General features: G+C 28.9%; 3 protein-coding genes across 5 annotated transcripts; 1 reads left to right on the top strand and 2 right to left on the bottom strand.

The window, feature by feature from the left end:
• Positions 1–3,399: 3,399 nt before the first annotated feature.
• LOC126865523 (rhomboid-related protein 2) lies at positions 3,400–13,006 on the bottom strand. Of its 3 annotated transcripts, none has more exons than XM_050618142.1 (5): positions 12,328–13,006; positions 8,568–8,646; positions 8,251–8,439; positions 7,621–7,946; positions 3,400–7,543 (listed from the first exon to the last, which is right to left on the bottom strand). In XM_050618142.1, exons 1-5 carry the CDS (start codon positions 12,378–12,380, stop codon positions 7,033–7,035), a joined length of 1,158 nt encoding a protein of 385 aa, XP_050474099.1. In that variant the 5' UTR covers positions 12,381–13,006; the 3' UTR covers positions 3,400–7,032. The 3 variants fall into 3 exon arrangements, with proteins under 3 accessions (XP_050474099.1, XP_050474101.1, XP_050474100.1); XM_050618144.1 differs by lacking the exon at positions 12,328–13,006 and adding an exon at positions 9,215–9,408; XM_050618143.1 differs by lacking the exon at positions 12,328–13,006 and adding an exon at positions 8,861–9,407.
• LOC126865519 (tectonic-like complex member MKS1) lies at positions 10,293–14,534 on the top strand. The gene is made up of 4 exons (XM_050618129.1): positions 10,293–10,728; positions 11,259–11,952; positions 13,001–13,359; positions 13,430–14,534. Exons 1-4 carry the CDS (start codon positions 10,652–10,654, stop codon positions 13,830–13,832), a joined length of 1,533 nt encoding a protein of 510 aa, XP_050474086.1. The 5' UTR covers positions 10,293–10,651; the 3' UTR covers positions 13,833–14,534.
• On the bottom strand, positions 14,197–15,609 carry LOC126865533 (ER membrane protein complex subunit 7). The gene is made up of 4 exons (XM_050618160.1): positions 15,340–15,609; positions 14,929–15,187; positions 14,776–14,850; positions 14,197–14,686 (listed from the first exon to the last, which is right to left on the bottom strand). The coding sequence occupies exons 1-4, from the start codon at positions 15,540–15,542 to the stop codon at positions 14,558–14,560; spliced, it is 666 nt and encodes a 221-aa protein (XP_050474117.1). The 5' UTR covers positions 15,543–15,609; the 3' UTR covers positions 14,197–14,557.
• Between the last annotated feature and the right edge of the window lie 150 nt (positions 15,610–15,759).

Consider the following 15,759-nt stretch of genomic DNA (forward strand, 5'->3'; position numbering starts at 1 on the left):
TATGAACGAAAAACAAAGATCTTACAAAGCCTCCTTGACACGATCACGAGTTGATAAAATAATGATTTTAAAATTCAAAGACTTCTATGTGTTGACTTTTCTTCGACGTTTTTTTTCTAGCGATTTTACTTTTCTTGAAAATGAAAAAAGGAACGAAAGGAAAAGTTTAGCTTTTCCTATAGGCGTTCGTATTAAACTTTAACACAGGAAATACTCCTTACAAACGAATAGCAACGGTGGTATCGGGACACTTCAGGATTGCGAATTCGTCGTTTACCTCTCGCGAGTTACATGTTACCGTCGTTCGTCTATAGAAAAAAAAGAGGAAGAGTGAAAGAACGAGAGAGAGAGAGTGAAAGAACGAAAGAGAGAGAGAGAGAGAGAGAGAGTGTGTGTGTGTGTGTATGCAAAACAAGATCGTTTGATAAAACCGTGTCTGTAAATAAACGAACTTATTAACCTTCGCTTCGCCAGTGGTCTCATGTTAAGGATTCTTAGTATCTTTTCAACTTGCGACTTCGAAAAAAAGAGAACTTCTGCGTTCTATGCCGCGATTTTTACATATTTTTAAACGACAACGTAAAAAGGAGTCTTTAAAGATCTCGGATGTTAAGGAAACACGTGATCATCGATGCATCCATGCCGACACACTGTCCTTTCTCATGCTGTTGTGATTATAGTAATATCGCGTCATTCGAATGAATTATATTACGTTTAGTTGGTAACACAGTATCAAATTATGGTCACCATCATTATTATCTTTATCTCTACAATTACAATTACAATTATAATATCCCGTCATATTGATTAATCCTGCAATAGCATTTTGTTTTTTGGGGTTATCGAAAGCGGCAATCTTCGCGAATGTAATTCCAATGATTTGCATAAATTGATATTCTGCGATCTATAAATCAGTGTAACAGATTTTTATCCTTCTTATTTGGGCAAAACTCACATCATTTCCTTTTTCCAATTTAATTAACTCAAGTTATTGTCTTTCATTGACATTCAAAGAGTCATGTAAGATATTCGATTATTTCTTGCAAATCCAAATGTAACATCACTATACATAAAGCCAATGTATATCTTTTTCGTAGAAATTGCTTCTTATACTTCTGTCATGTCATATAGACCTTTCACTTCAGAAACTGGGATCTTTTATGTCCTATACTAACCTGGATCTTTTACTGTTAACGATGTGCCACTGCAGGATTAATATTGTTCTGTTCGATCGTAGAATCGTGAATGTCAAACAGAACGGGATATAAATCAGAAATTTCTCTCAGCGTGTGATAGTAATTTAAAATACTGTTCTGTTCAACGCATATAACGTAAAAACGATATTCAAAATGAAATGCGTTAAAAGATGTCAATCAGAGATCATCTTCTCAGTATTATTCGGATAATCTACCCTGGGCGCAAGAAGGTATTCATGAGAAAAATTAAAATGACAATATACAGGGTGTCCGAGTCTTTTCCAGGCAAATTTTATCAGAATGTTCTATAGATATAAATAAGAAAAAGATATTATACAAATATAAGTCGTTCGAAGCTTTATTAAAATGTAATAATAAAGATGAAAAATATAAAAAAACAATACGTAAAAGTTAGATCACCAGTATCGGCTGACTTCACACGTCGATACTTTCATGTGTGAATAACCTTAGAAGAAAATACTTATATTAAACAATTATTAATATATGTGAACGAATACAAAGATTTAATTAATTCACTGAGATTGACTTCGTAGATAATTTTAAATTGGGATAGTAACACTTAATGATTACATTGATTGTGAACTTATCCTTGTCTTATAACATAGTACATTCAAATCAGCTTCTTGAAATTTTTCAATAAAGCTTCGAACGACCTATATCTACGTAACATCCTTTTCTTATGTACACCTAACAAACTATGACCAGAAGAAATTAGAATACCCTGTATAAACATGTGTACACTATATAAATTCACGCGAGGAAAAACACCATGGAAATTCTGCAGCTTCGCATGAGATATACAGAGCATTTATTTTAGCCAATGGTAAGGCGATTCACAATCAACATAAATCGTATTATTACGGAGCTTTACATTCGTCGTAACATCAAAGAAATAAACAGCAGAAAAGAACAAAAAGATAAGAGTAAATTTTAAATTATACAAAATCGGAGTCCTGAAGAATACCGTGTTTAAATGCTTCCAATAAATTAAACAAATAAAAAACAAAAGATAACATATAGAGAATGGAATATTAGGACGAAACAAATACATAAACGGAAAAGTATACCTAGTGTGAACGACAGCAATTTCTAAACCGTGATCCGATTGTACTTTTCGAAGAGTGCCCTTGGCGTTTCTCTGCTTTCTTTCTGCTGCATTAACGTAGATTGTCGTAGGTCGTAGGTGATCGAACGCTTTTACTTTTCTCGCTCGCCGCCTTATCGAACTTCATCATCAATAGCTCCATGTCTTCGGCCGTAATACGAAACTTATGAAATATACATATTGAGTATGTATAATCACCAAATTAATACACACAGAATTATATGTGTCTCTCAGAAACTACGTTGGTCAACTTCATACATGAAAAGATAAAAAAAAGTGGTAGAAAAATGTATATACCTTGCTTATTTTATGATTATTTATGTTATATTCTTGCAGTGTACGAATAAAAAAATAAACTGACGAATGTAAGTCACTTTTTTTAATCAAGCTAGATGCTAATCACGTGCTCAGAGAATGCAATTCTAAAATTTGATGAAAAGTGGTGTTGATCAATTTGGCTCCTGAGAGCCAAATATATATGTGTACCGGAAAAATTTTTGTGAACTCTCTTTGATCTATGCGTCGATCTTTGTACATACGTACAAACACGACTCGACATTGTGCAATTGTGTGTAAAAATATTTTCAAGATTAACACTTGCTCAGATCGAACTCTCGAGCGAACTCTCGGATATTAATAGCGGAATCGAATGTCCTATATTAGAGTTGAAGTTAGAAAGTGGAGTACGACAATGGCAATCCTCTTTTTTAGATACTTCGCAACATCGCAAGACAAAGTCAAGTGAAAATAAATATACATACATGAGAAAACACACAGACACGATAAAAGAGAACAAAAAAGATGAAAACTAATATTATCGTTGACATGGCAGGTAAATCACATCTAGACTATTCTATAGACTAGAAACGACGTAAGATATCGATAAGACATCGTGTGTATGTACCTATAATCGTTTGCAACCTGAAGGGACATCTATCGATTGATGATTCCTTTCACATAAGGAAATCTGTACATAGGTAAAAGAGAGAAAGTAGATGGAATGAGGTAAAGAACACGCCGAGGTACTCAGCTCCATCCTAAGCAAAAAATATTGTACCATAATAATAATAATGATGATGATGATGACGATGATAATGCTTATGATGCGGTTGCGCGGAATGCGAGAAACTAATAAGAAGATAAAAGAGTAAATGAAACGAGATTTAAACAAAAAGGAAGAGGAAGAAAAAGCAAAAAAAAAAAAAAGAAAAAAAGGAGAAAAGAGAAGTGAAATAATAACATTAAAATAAACAAAAGAAGAAAGGCTAAGAAGCGATATTACCTACGAACCCGCTATTAATGCGATTAATTCAAATAAATTAACTACAATTAATAGCGAGCGAGAGCATACCACGCCTACAGTAAACTACAGGTGTAGCATACACGATAATATTATTATCAAGACAGTTCAATGTAAATTGTTATTTTTGTTGAAATAAAAATCACCTCCGTTATAATAACGATCACCCCTTTTGACTCTTGTCTCTGTGAACACTTTATTATAGTTTTTATTGTGGCCAATTATGGATATACAGAGCGTACATGAGTCTCTTTTTTTTTTAAGACGCGCACAGCGCCGTATGAAATTTAAAGTTCCTGATAGATTAATATAAAACTGAAATTTAAGGATTAAATTCACAAATTACATATATCGAAATATTTAATTAGAAAGAATAGCCTGGGTTATGTCAAATTTATTTTTACTCTACGATTCATTGTTCCTTCGTTTTATTTCCATGTTAGGTAAGGAGGATGAAAAAGGGTACATATTTATTTTTGGTGGGTCAGTCATTGGTGACTCATGTGACAGGAAACGTGTTAACGATTAGTAAATTTCAAAGGAAGCTTCAAACTGATTTCGATATCTAATAAGTATTTTTCTTTTGAAATAGATAAAAATATATATGATAATTTAATTATACAGTTAATCATTTATGTACATAAGTAGAATCTAACGATATGTCGTTCTTTTTTTTTATTGATAAATATAATACTTGACTGAAAAAATATATGCATATATAGGAAATGATCGTACCTGTCCAAAATAATGGTACTTATTATTAAGATAGAAACTGTTTATCGAACGAATGAGGAAACTTAACGATTATCTGTATTTTAATGTCGAAATAGTATCTAAAGCGATGGTTGATTTAGAATTTACTCTATTCTATTTTATACAGAATGCGTGCAAAATATGCAAGTAATATGAACAAAATGTTTCTTTGTCCCCGCATCGAGTTTAATTATTTTAGGTTAAATATTTAGTGTCGCTCATAATTAATTTTATAATAAGAAATTTATATTCTAATTTTATAATGAATCTAACTATTATTCGACGATTTAACAATTTTAATTTACAATAACGAATGACAAAGTAATAAAACATAAATTAATTAAAAATTTAATTAAAGCAATTCGACACATATCTATTAAATTGCAACATTAATATAATTTGTATAAATACTAAGAATAGACTCTACTTGACAATCTTTTCTACTGTCCCATTTCATTATTATTGCTAAAATTAGTTGGTATTCTTTTTTTTTTAAATAATGATTCCCTTCTCCAGATAAATAGTTTTGCTATATAATATTTACAGTGCATACAATATCTACATTATCATTAAGTTACTATATCATTTTGTAATGCTAAAAAATAAAAATAAAAAACATATATTTCCCATTAAAAAATACAGTCCTCCCATTTCTGTTTATTTTTAAAATTATTTGACTAATTATGAGCGATACTATACGCAAATAATTATTGATTTTATATAGTAGCACAAACACGCATTTTTTAATTTAACATTTCATATTTATTATAAAACTTACATACACAAGATAATACATAAGAAGCACTTACATGCGAAGAATCATCTAAATACGATTAACGAATAAAGTTGAGGTTCTTTGATAAATTTTTCTTTATTCAGTCAATCAAAATTTTCTTTATTCGCTCAAGTTCGTTTTAAAATAATTTTTGTTCAGTTTCTCTCGATTTTCTGTCGGATTACCCTGTCTATTAAGATCATTACAACTATCATGTAACATACATTTTTGAAACAACAACTTCACTTCAATTATCGTATTAATTACGTCTTTTACAATGAAGCTCTTAAACTAATAGTTTAGTTTCATGTTTTGCATTTTCATTATATGTATTTCGTTATTCTCGAGAGCAGTCTAATTTTAAATCGGTTATCTTAATATGAAAGTACAAAAATGAAGGACTTATATTATCTTTGACTTTCATTGGATTGTAAGCTGTGTTCCCTTCTTGTGCGTATTTCATATATTTGAATCTTAAAGATATGATTAGTATTTATGTGATAAAAACAAAAGAAGAATGAAAAAAATAAATAAAGATTTTATTTGGTGAGAATAAAAAAATTAATATACTTGCATTTTCCTTGCATATACTGATATTAATAATTAACTTAATTAGTAACAGAACATAATAGATACACTTGTGCATGACAAACCTGAATAATTATTAAAATTGCTTTAAATTGAAATATACTTTCAAATGATTGTACCTCATGATTCACGGGTATCTTCTAAAATATATTTTTATGATTTTGATATATTGCCAAAATTTAAGATAATTACTGTTGAATTAAAAATTTTGTAATATTTTAAGTGTGACTTTATGAAAGTTGTGTAATATTTCATTATGAACAGAGTAGTTAAAATTAAAACTCAATATGTTTATTTTCCTGATAAAATTAAAATAGTGCGTTTTTAAATAAATGATAATGGTAAAACAGTGCTATTTTTTATATACACCTCAGACTTAGATTTCATTTTATACTTACAAGGCACTAGTAATTTTTTATTTTCTATTGTCGTTCTATTTTTGTCAAGTTTTTATCTATATTGAAACAAATAATTTTACTATTTTAGCAGCCAAAACATAGATTTTGCAAATAAAAATTTATGAAAGTCTTTATACATCTTACACATATATGTGGACAAATTTGTTCTGTAACATTAGTTTAGTAGTTTGCAAATCAGGTACATGACATAGTGAATTATAAATACATGATATAATGAAGCACAGAAACTTATTACATAAAAATTACCGTAGAAGAGAAACGTTCCATAATAGTATATATGTATATAAATATATATACCAGTAATACTTTAATATTTTACATATATTATAATAATAAAATTTATTTTTTCCAAATTAAATACTAATCAAATATTATTCTAATATGTGCTCAAATATTGAAAACAACGCACTATAAAATTATCATATTGCAATTATCGCTTTAGGATATAGCATTTGTAACATTTATATCTTATCATTATATTTTATAGCATTTAATATTTTATCTTTGAACGATTATCATTTAACGTATTTAATTTATTATTATAAAAATAATTGCTTTTATTATACTTTTAGAGACAATGAAATAGCAAAAAAGTTATATTACATTTTTTTACCATTAACGCGGAATATTATCGAGTATAAAATTATTTGTCATTACGATATGTAATACCTATTTCTTCTGTGCAAAATATAGAGACCTTCTATATCACAGTATGCAATATATTAATGTTCAGTTTAGATATATACAAGTGCACTGAAATTTGCACCTTATTTATCTAACTGGTATTGTAGAAAAAGTTTCACTTGTCTCTACTTACATAGTGGCAAGATTACAAACTTCGACTGCGTTAGAAAACGCAACAGCATTAAGAGTAACTAATCATAATAAGACGTATATAAAATATTCCATAAAATGGCGGCTGTCATAAGTACAGTGTAAGTAATAATACTGGCCCACCACACGACTTTTTCCCAAGTTTTTACTTCGAGATTACGAAGTACATTTATACCTACGAGCAAACCCGCAATGGCACCAGCAAAGTGAGCAACATATCCAACTTGGTCATTGGTTTCTAACACGTAACGGTTATATATTGCTTGACTAATGTCAACAACTGTTACAATAAGGAATACTAACAATTGTAAAATAGCAAATTCCATTTGCGACCAGTTCATTAATATAGTTGCCACATGAGCTGTAATTAATGCATATACACCACCTGATGCTCCTGCTAAATATACTGTAGGATCCGATACAGAGGTACCAAGAGATCCTGCTACGACACCTGCTATATATATAGTTAATACTCTCCACCATTTGTGTACCATCTCCAGTGGAATACCCAGCATTATTTGCACAAGTAGGTTTACTACTAAATGAAATACTCTGTATAAAGAAAAGTACATACATTTTAATTATTTAATCATATAAATAGTTATCTGTAGAATAAGAAAAATACATACCCCACATGTACAAACATATATGTTAAATACCTCCATGCTTGGTATCTTTTGTGTGGATTATAAATAAATAATGTAGCTGCTGGTCCTTCGACTGAAGGTGATTTATATACAATTACATCGTATAAAAATAAAGTAATTTCTAGTATAGATATAATTATCATTGCTAGTGCTGGAGGTTTACAACTATATTCTTCTTCATACTGCCCATCAGGTATGTCACTAGACCTTGCTAGACCTTCAAAAGGAGATGGTCTTTGTGGAACCATAGATTGTACATATCGTTGCACAAGATGACCAAAAACACCTTGCATATCTTTTCTATGAATCTAAAGAAGGATATAGAATTTGTTTATTAGTTTCACACTGAATAATAAAAAATATTATGGTGAAGTAATCTAAAAGAGATAAAATAGATCCTATAATTGTATAAATTCAATTGACCTGGTAATCAACAGATGATTATTGATCTATTAAAAAATAGTCCTTTATCAATATCTTTATTTTTTCAATAATGATAAAAGTAATAATATATAGAATAAAGTACATAAATAAGTATTATTTTATGGTAAGAACACAATTGCAGATAAAGTAAAATTATAATAAAAGTAATAGTAATAGAGATAAAAATACCATAGCTATAAATTCTGGATAATCTAGATATCCAGAATCATCTAGATCTGCTTTATGCATTATTATATGGACAACCCTGGTTGGAATATCATTAGAGTAACTAGAACTGCGTATCATAGCTCGCAATTCTTGATACGAGATTTTCCCATCTCCATCAAGATCATATTTTTCAAATATAGATTTCCAATGCTGAAAACATCGAAATTATTGCAATATATAAAAAGCTATACCGTTTATCAAATTTATAATATATAATGTTTATACAGGTTATGGGACACTTATAATGAAAAGTATGCATAGAAAAGATAAACTCTTACAGAATTATTATACTGCAATGGTATTGTTATACCAGACTCTCCTTCTTGATTACTTGACATTCTTATTAATTTGAAACCTCTGCAACACAAAATAAAACCTAATGTAAATAAATATACGATACAATAAATATTATATGACTTAATCTCATTATTCTTATCCTAAAAAAAACAAATTAATCCTTTCAAAAAGGTGAAGTAGTATAATTTATTGAAATTACTATAAAAAAATATACTTTACATTTTATACTTGATAAAGGAAAGAATATATATGTACATTTAAATTCTTTTCATACCTGTATCCGATTAATTTGTCAAATTTGTACACTTGTTAAATTGCATATTAAACGTACGAATGACACAAGTTATGTCTACTTCTACGGCACACGATCTACTACATTCTCTAGCTATTACGGAGAAATTTATTTTACACATTATTTATACGAATGATACACGATTATTTTATCTTATCAGATCGATGCATTATCCGGAATATAGACAGAGAAGATTTATGTATTGTGTAGTAGACGATTGAGATACATGTACGGTTCTACATGTATTCTATGTATCCGCGTGATGTATATTGTACATAGACATTGATTTATTCAAGCATCTTTGATTTTTTCGAGAAATACCATTAATCTTAATACCTCTGCAATCGACAAGAATTTTAATCGTCAGTCAGATAGCTTAGTTTATCTTCGAACCAAATTTCCCATTACTATGATCGGTTAGTATTATATGTACACAGTACGAAGACTCGTATCTCATCAGGTATAACAGGACACGTTTTGAAAAGACTATACGGTTGAAAGTCGCCAGCGTCGCAACTCGCAACAGGTGAACTTAAAGCGGCCCAAGCATCGCACGAATAGAAAGTACCGTAAGATGTTCTACTGTGTGGCAGAATGTTGTAATTATTTCTTTATTGACATAACAGAACAGTTCTACCTGTTTGTATAGTTAGATAAAATAAAATTCTTATTAATAATAAAGTTAAAAATCTAATTCCTAATGTAGCAATTTCTAATTTCTTTCTTTTTCCTTATAATAATTTGGATAATTGATTAAAATAAATGTTAATGATGATTGAAATTACAAAAAATTCCTTATTGATAATAACATTAAAAGTGGAGATAGTAATTAAAATCTAATATTATTGTAAGATAATAAAAAGTTGTAATTCACCGGTATACTAACAAGAATACATATCTTCATTGATGATTCATACAGTTTTCTTAGTGAATCATAAAATTCGTGTGTATGTAAGTACGCTAGATAGCTTGCATACGTATGTATATTGTTTAGCTTTACTTTCATCAAAAAATTAATGAAGTCTGGAGCGACATTTGGTACTTTGTTACCAGCAAGTGATTGAAATAGAATATAACATTAGAGTATTTATGAAAGAATTGTGAGAGATTTATATAAATAGAATTACATAGATCAAAATGCTCGTGAAATATTAAAAAATTTCAGATTATCCGTTCAGTATTACTCTCTTAAAATTATTATAATTATATGTTATTAATATTACTTATATCATTAAAAAGGAATTATTTATTATTACATTATTAGAATAATATAATATAAATACACTTTTATTTAATTTTTTACAAAAAATTATCTGCAATTAAAAATCTTAATACATGCTATTGAAAACTAATATTTTATATATGTATATACATGTAGGTATATACAGATAACTTTCTTGATATTTAATCACTCGCGAAAGATGTGTATGAAATATTGCTGTGTTTATTACATGTCCCGCCTTATAAAAAGCTGACTCAACAGGATGTAAGGTTTTTACAACTACATTTTATTTCTATGTCAAAAGAAATTCGCCACAATCATACGTAAGAGGGTACAGACAACATAAAACGTAAGTATTCAGCTGTGTATGTATATATTCGTGTTGTCAGACCCGTTACCAAGTAACAGAGGAATCGATATACAATATTTCGTATGCGATTGTCGGTACCTTGTTCTCGTCAGTTAGCTCTTTTTTCTCATACCCAAATGTTCTTTTATTTCAAATCGATTTCTTATCAAGTGATCGATATACTTCGGAGTAAAAACAAAAAATGGCATATAAGATACGGAAGCAAAAAATTGCCGTCAATTACAAAGTTAAAGAACCTATAAGCAACTTTAAAATAAGGTAACATTTTGAATCTTCATCTTTCGTTATGATAAAAAAATTTTACAAATGTCAACGCTCATAAGATTATTATTTTTCACTATTATTGTCTGTTTATTATTCCTTTCTATTATTATCTCTTTCTTGGTCAGTTCCAATGTATTGTTTAAAATGTATAATTAACCCTGAAATGGTATACATACTATTTTTCTTAGACTATTAAATAGCGCACGAGGTCTCTTGTGCATTGAAATACAGCTCACATTGTGTCATCTATGTTATATGTCAGTAAAAAGATTATTTTATAAAGGAGGAGGAGGACTATGTAAAATAAATCACTATCTATTTCCATACAAAATTTTGCTAAGACCGTGAAAGAGTCTGGCATGCTATTGCAAGATTAATTCTGATCGCCCAAATTGAAAACAACGCGACTGTTCTGCCGCCGAAACTGGTACCAGACATGTCGATAGAATTAGATCCCGGCCATCTGGCAGAGATTGTTTCTACATTCTAAATTGTATTTATCTTCCGTGTGTTTATTGTTTCAGAGTCAAAATCGTGCAGCAAAGGCCTTTGCTTGCAGAACTGCTCGAAAACGAAGGGGATACCAGGGACTCGAATTTTCTTAAAGAGGAGGATCGTATTTTTAACTGGCAGGAAAAAGTATTTAGTCCATTCGAACTAAGTTTTTACAGTGAAGAAACGAATTGTCTGACTGAATGTCAGAAAGCATATTACAGACAAATCAAAGAGAAGAATATCGAGGGTTCTCATCTTTATACCTACACACAAAATGATTCTTATTATCTGGGTGACGAATTGTTAACGAAACCTTATAAGACAAAATTGGCAATTAAAAACCAAACTGCATTGCCGGCTTTGCAAAATCGTAAACCTTTCCCTGAAAGGTATAATAAAGCGGTTATTGATGATGCACCTGACGAAACAAGGATTCGAACGAATCATTATCTTTACATGGAGCGTTCTACAATGTATGTCATGGTTGACTTATCTGAACGAGATAAAATCTTAACACGCTCCGACGAGAATACGGAAATAGTGCTGTTCACGATTACGTATAATGAATTGCATAAAATTCTGACGGTAAATCCCGACTTCACGAACGACCATTATTACACTATCACGAATTCCAGCGGCATTCAATTTAATTATTGGCTCGAGCATGTTTCCGAGAAACAATCGTCATTGGAATTACAGCAACAACAAAATGAATCGCGAAAAGTGAGTATGTATATGTATATAAAATGCATGATCAGATTTTTCCATGGTAAACCGGTTTAAACATGTTTGCATAATTAAATGCTGCCTTCTTTAGTTTTTTGTATACCTTTAATTTAAGTTGAAGGTGAAAGTTATTATTACATTTTTAATCTAGTGTTACAAGTAAAATATTTAGGACTAAATCAATTGAAGATTTGATTACATTAATTCAAATCTTTCATTGTAAATTGGTTTGAACGTTTTAAAATATTTCTATTTAATTCTGTTTGCATATTTACATACGGTCTTTTCTATTGTTTCCAAGTTAAAAATTTTATTAATAATTTTTCTAATTTTAATTATGTGACAATATTATATTATAAAATATATACATACCCAACATAGGAGATTTCAGAGACTTGTCTCATCATTCTTTGAGGATAAAACATAATTCTTGAATTCAGCGAAAATTAATCATTAACACAACAGTTATAATCTTTTATAACTAAACATATGACACACTAAACTAATTTTAGTTGTTTTATTTTACATTTGGTTAAAACATACTCGGAAAATGTGATTATCTTCATATTTAATTCTGTATTTTCGATCATTTTACTACAATACAATGAAAACTTATTAATTACTTAGAATATATGAAATACGTGGGAACGATGAAGTACATTCACCGGCGTAGTCTCAAACTCAACTGAATCTTATGGCAGTGAATGGCTCCTTGAATACGTTCACACTATCGATTCTCCTCCGTATACATTTATGAATACATACATATATCTATATGTTTATATGTACACGGTCGAGCAGTATATATTGTTATTTAAACGGAAAAGCAACTTTCACACAGTTTCGGATTATCACGATAATGTATTATCGTAGTGTATTATTTAAGATATTATCCTGTTATATGTAAAAAACATATACTTTTTACGATAAAATTATTTGAGAAATAATTAAAGGCATTATAAAAATGTTTCAAAATATCATACTTATTCATTTTTTAATAATATATACAAAGTAACCAGATAATGTTTTGATTTTTATATTTTAGGAAATTAAAGAACATCTGATGTATAAAGAAGCAGAAGTATTTCACAGCTTTCAGTTAGCATCATCAAATGTATATAAATTTTTTATAAAATTGGACATTTTATCAGCTCATGATTTCTTTTTTAATGGACTTTGCATTTCTTACTATGTTGATTTGCCAGAACATTGGGGCACAAGTCAAGTTGATAGATTGTATGGAAGAACTCAAAGATGTAATTTAAAGAATAACTCTGCGTATTTTAGTTATGCCTCTGAAATATCATTAGATTTTCAATCTGCAGCTATGCTTGATGCAAACAGTATTTTACCATCTTGGCCTCGATTATTGCTATCAGTTACATCACTTGACAACTGGTTTAGGTAAATTAAATATAAAAATTTTTATACTTTGCATAATAAAAAAATTAAATTTAACAATTAAAAACTTCAGATATCGTACAGAAGGTTATGCTGTTATTCCTTTGCCTGTATTACCTGGTTCATATAAATTCAATATCCCAACTTGGCGACCAACAGGAAGTATTATCAACACCCTTAGAAGATTTTTTACAGGTGGTACTTATGAATTGGAAGACATAACTCACTGTAGTATCCCAAAAGGACATGAAGATAAAATGTTAAATAAGTCATACTTAAATGTTACACCAAGTGGTTACATTAAGTTAAATATGAATATCATCCATCAAACTCATGGCTCAATTAAACAAGATGACCACTTAAATTATTTTCAGAGATTGAGCACAGATAAACTTATGACTAATATAGACAATATTTTTGAACAGTTCAAAGCAGCCAGAGAACGTATGTTACAAATAAAAAATTTAAACATTTAATTATGTAAATTTAAATGATTAATAAGCTATAAAAAGTGATCTGTGATGTATTGTAAATACTAGATAAAGGATAATCTGTAATGCATAATATTTGAAAATAAACATTTTTTAATACATTTGTAAAATGGTGTAGAATATCATAATTTCTTCCAATAATTATTATATATCAGTTTAAATGTAATATCAGGATATTTATTTTTAACCTACAAATATATTTTGTCATATATTGATTGATATAGTTAAGAATTGCTTTAGATTCATAGTACACAATATTTGAATTATTTCTTCCATATGTTTTTAAATGATAATACACAAAAGGAAAGATAATAAAATAATTACAAATATATACATTCAATACAACTGGTGAATATGCAAAATTATAGATAAATATTTATTTTATAAAAACGTAAAAGTTTATTAACATTCACCAAAATGTACTTTAGTCTTTTCCTTCTTTTTTAATTTTTCAATAGCCATTTATAAAATATTCCTACCAATTCTTACCAATTATGACTTGTACCAAGTTATGTAATATAATATGTAGTATATATTTATTTTGTTGCATTAAAATAACATTATAGAATTCTCTGTTACCTGTTTTCAAATGTAACAATGCTACATGAAAATTAAAAAAGTGAGAAGAGTTTAACATTTTTTCTAGAAATCTGATTAACAATTAAAAGACTAGAGCAAAAGTGCAAACATACATTCTATAAGCATTTTAATCATTGTCTCTTTTTTGCAGCTTTTACTGCTTTTGCTTTTTGTTTCTCCCCACCAGATAAGAATGATGTTATTACTTCAGACATTTCTGGCATATTGTAATTGGTGAAATTATTTAATTGCTCCATCTCCTGAAAAATACAGAAGTAATATACAAATTGTAAATTTAACATTGTACAATAAAACTTATAAAATTATATTATTAAAGTTATTTACCAACCTTTCTAGTTTCAGGGTCATTCATGATTTTTGGTATAATCATAATTAGCAATAACGGTAATATCATCATTAAAACCTATAAAGATATAAAAAATGATAAATTGAATTTCTTTTCTATATAAATGTAAATTTATGTGTGTAATAGTATTCATACCATGGGATTAAATAAAAAGTCAGTTGCTCTCCACTGTTCTCTAACTTGGAAATAACGGAATGGTGTGAGTGGTCTCATTTTTAATGGATATGGAACTTGTATTACTTGAGACGTCTGAATCAAATTAACTTTCCTTGCTCTGAATTTTCCCTTTGAGTTAATTTCTACTCTAACAGGTTCATAAACACAGTTTGGATTTACAACTTCAATTACATATGATCCTGACGGTACATTTGAAATAATAAACGTTCCATCCTCCCTAAAAGTGTAAAACATACAAAGTACAAATATATTAATAGGGATACTAATATAAAGTTGAAATAAGCATTACTTCAGATATTTTCTATCTGATAAAAATATACAGTTGAAAAATTTTTAATTTTCAGCCAAAAATATCTAACGTAAATTTACCTTAAGAAACCATAATGTTCTCCACCATTAGCCATGACATGAGTCATTAATTGCCATCCACTTGGAGCTCCATTTTCCCATGGAAATACTTTTCCTTCGATAACATACAGATCTGTCGATATATCCTCGTCATTTTCGGCGATTACATACTTATTCGATGTGTTGATAATAATAAAAAGTAGAAAAATAGCACTTTTATACATAATTATATTGGATGTACACTCAGCACATAGAAGTTCGTATCAGATGTTCAACTGTTGCCACTACAGTAAAGTGTAGATTACTATTATTGAACTATAGATCTTTTAAATATTATTTTAGATATTATTTCTGATACTTTTGAAGTACAAAATTACATTACATATTTTTAAAGATTATATTAAGTTTAATGAATTAGAGAATATTTTAAATAAAACATAA

This window comes from Bombus huntii, chromosome 5 (assembly GCF_024542735.1).
Source record: "Bombus huntii isolate Logan2020A chromosome 5, iyBomHunt1.1, whole genome shotgun sequence".
NCBI classification, from domain to species: Eukaryota; Metazoa; Arthropoda; class Insecta; order Hymenoptera; family Apidae; genus Bombus; species Bombus huntii.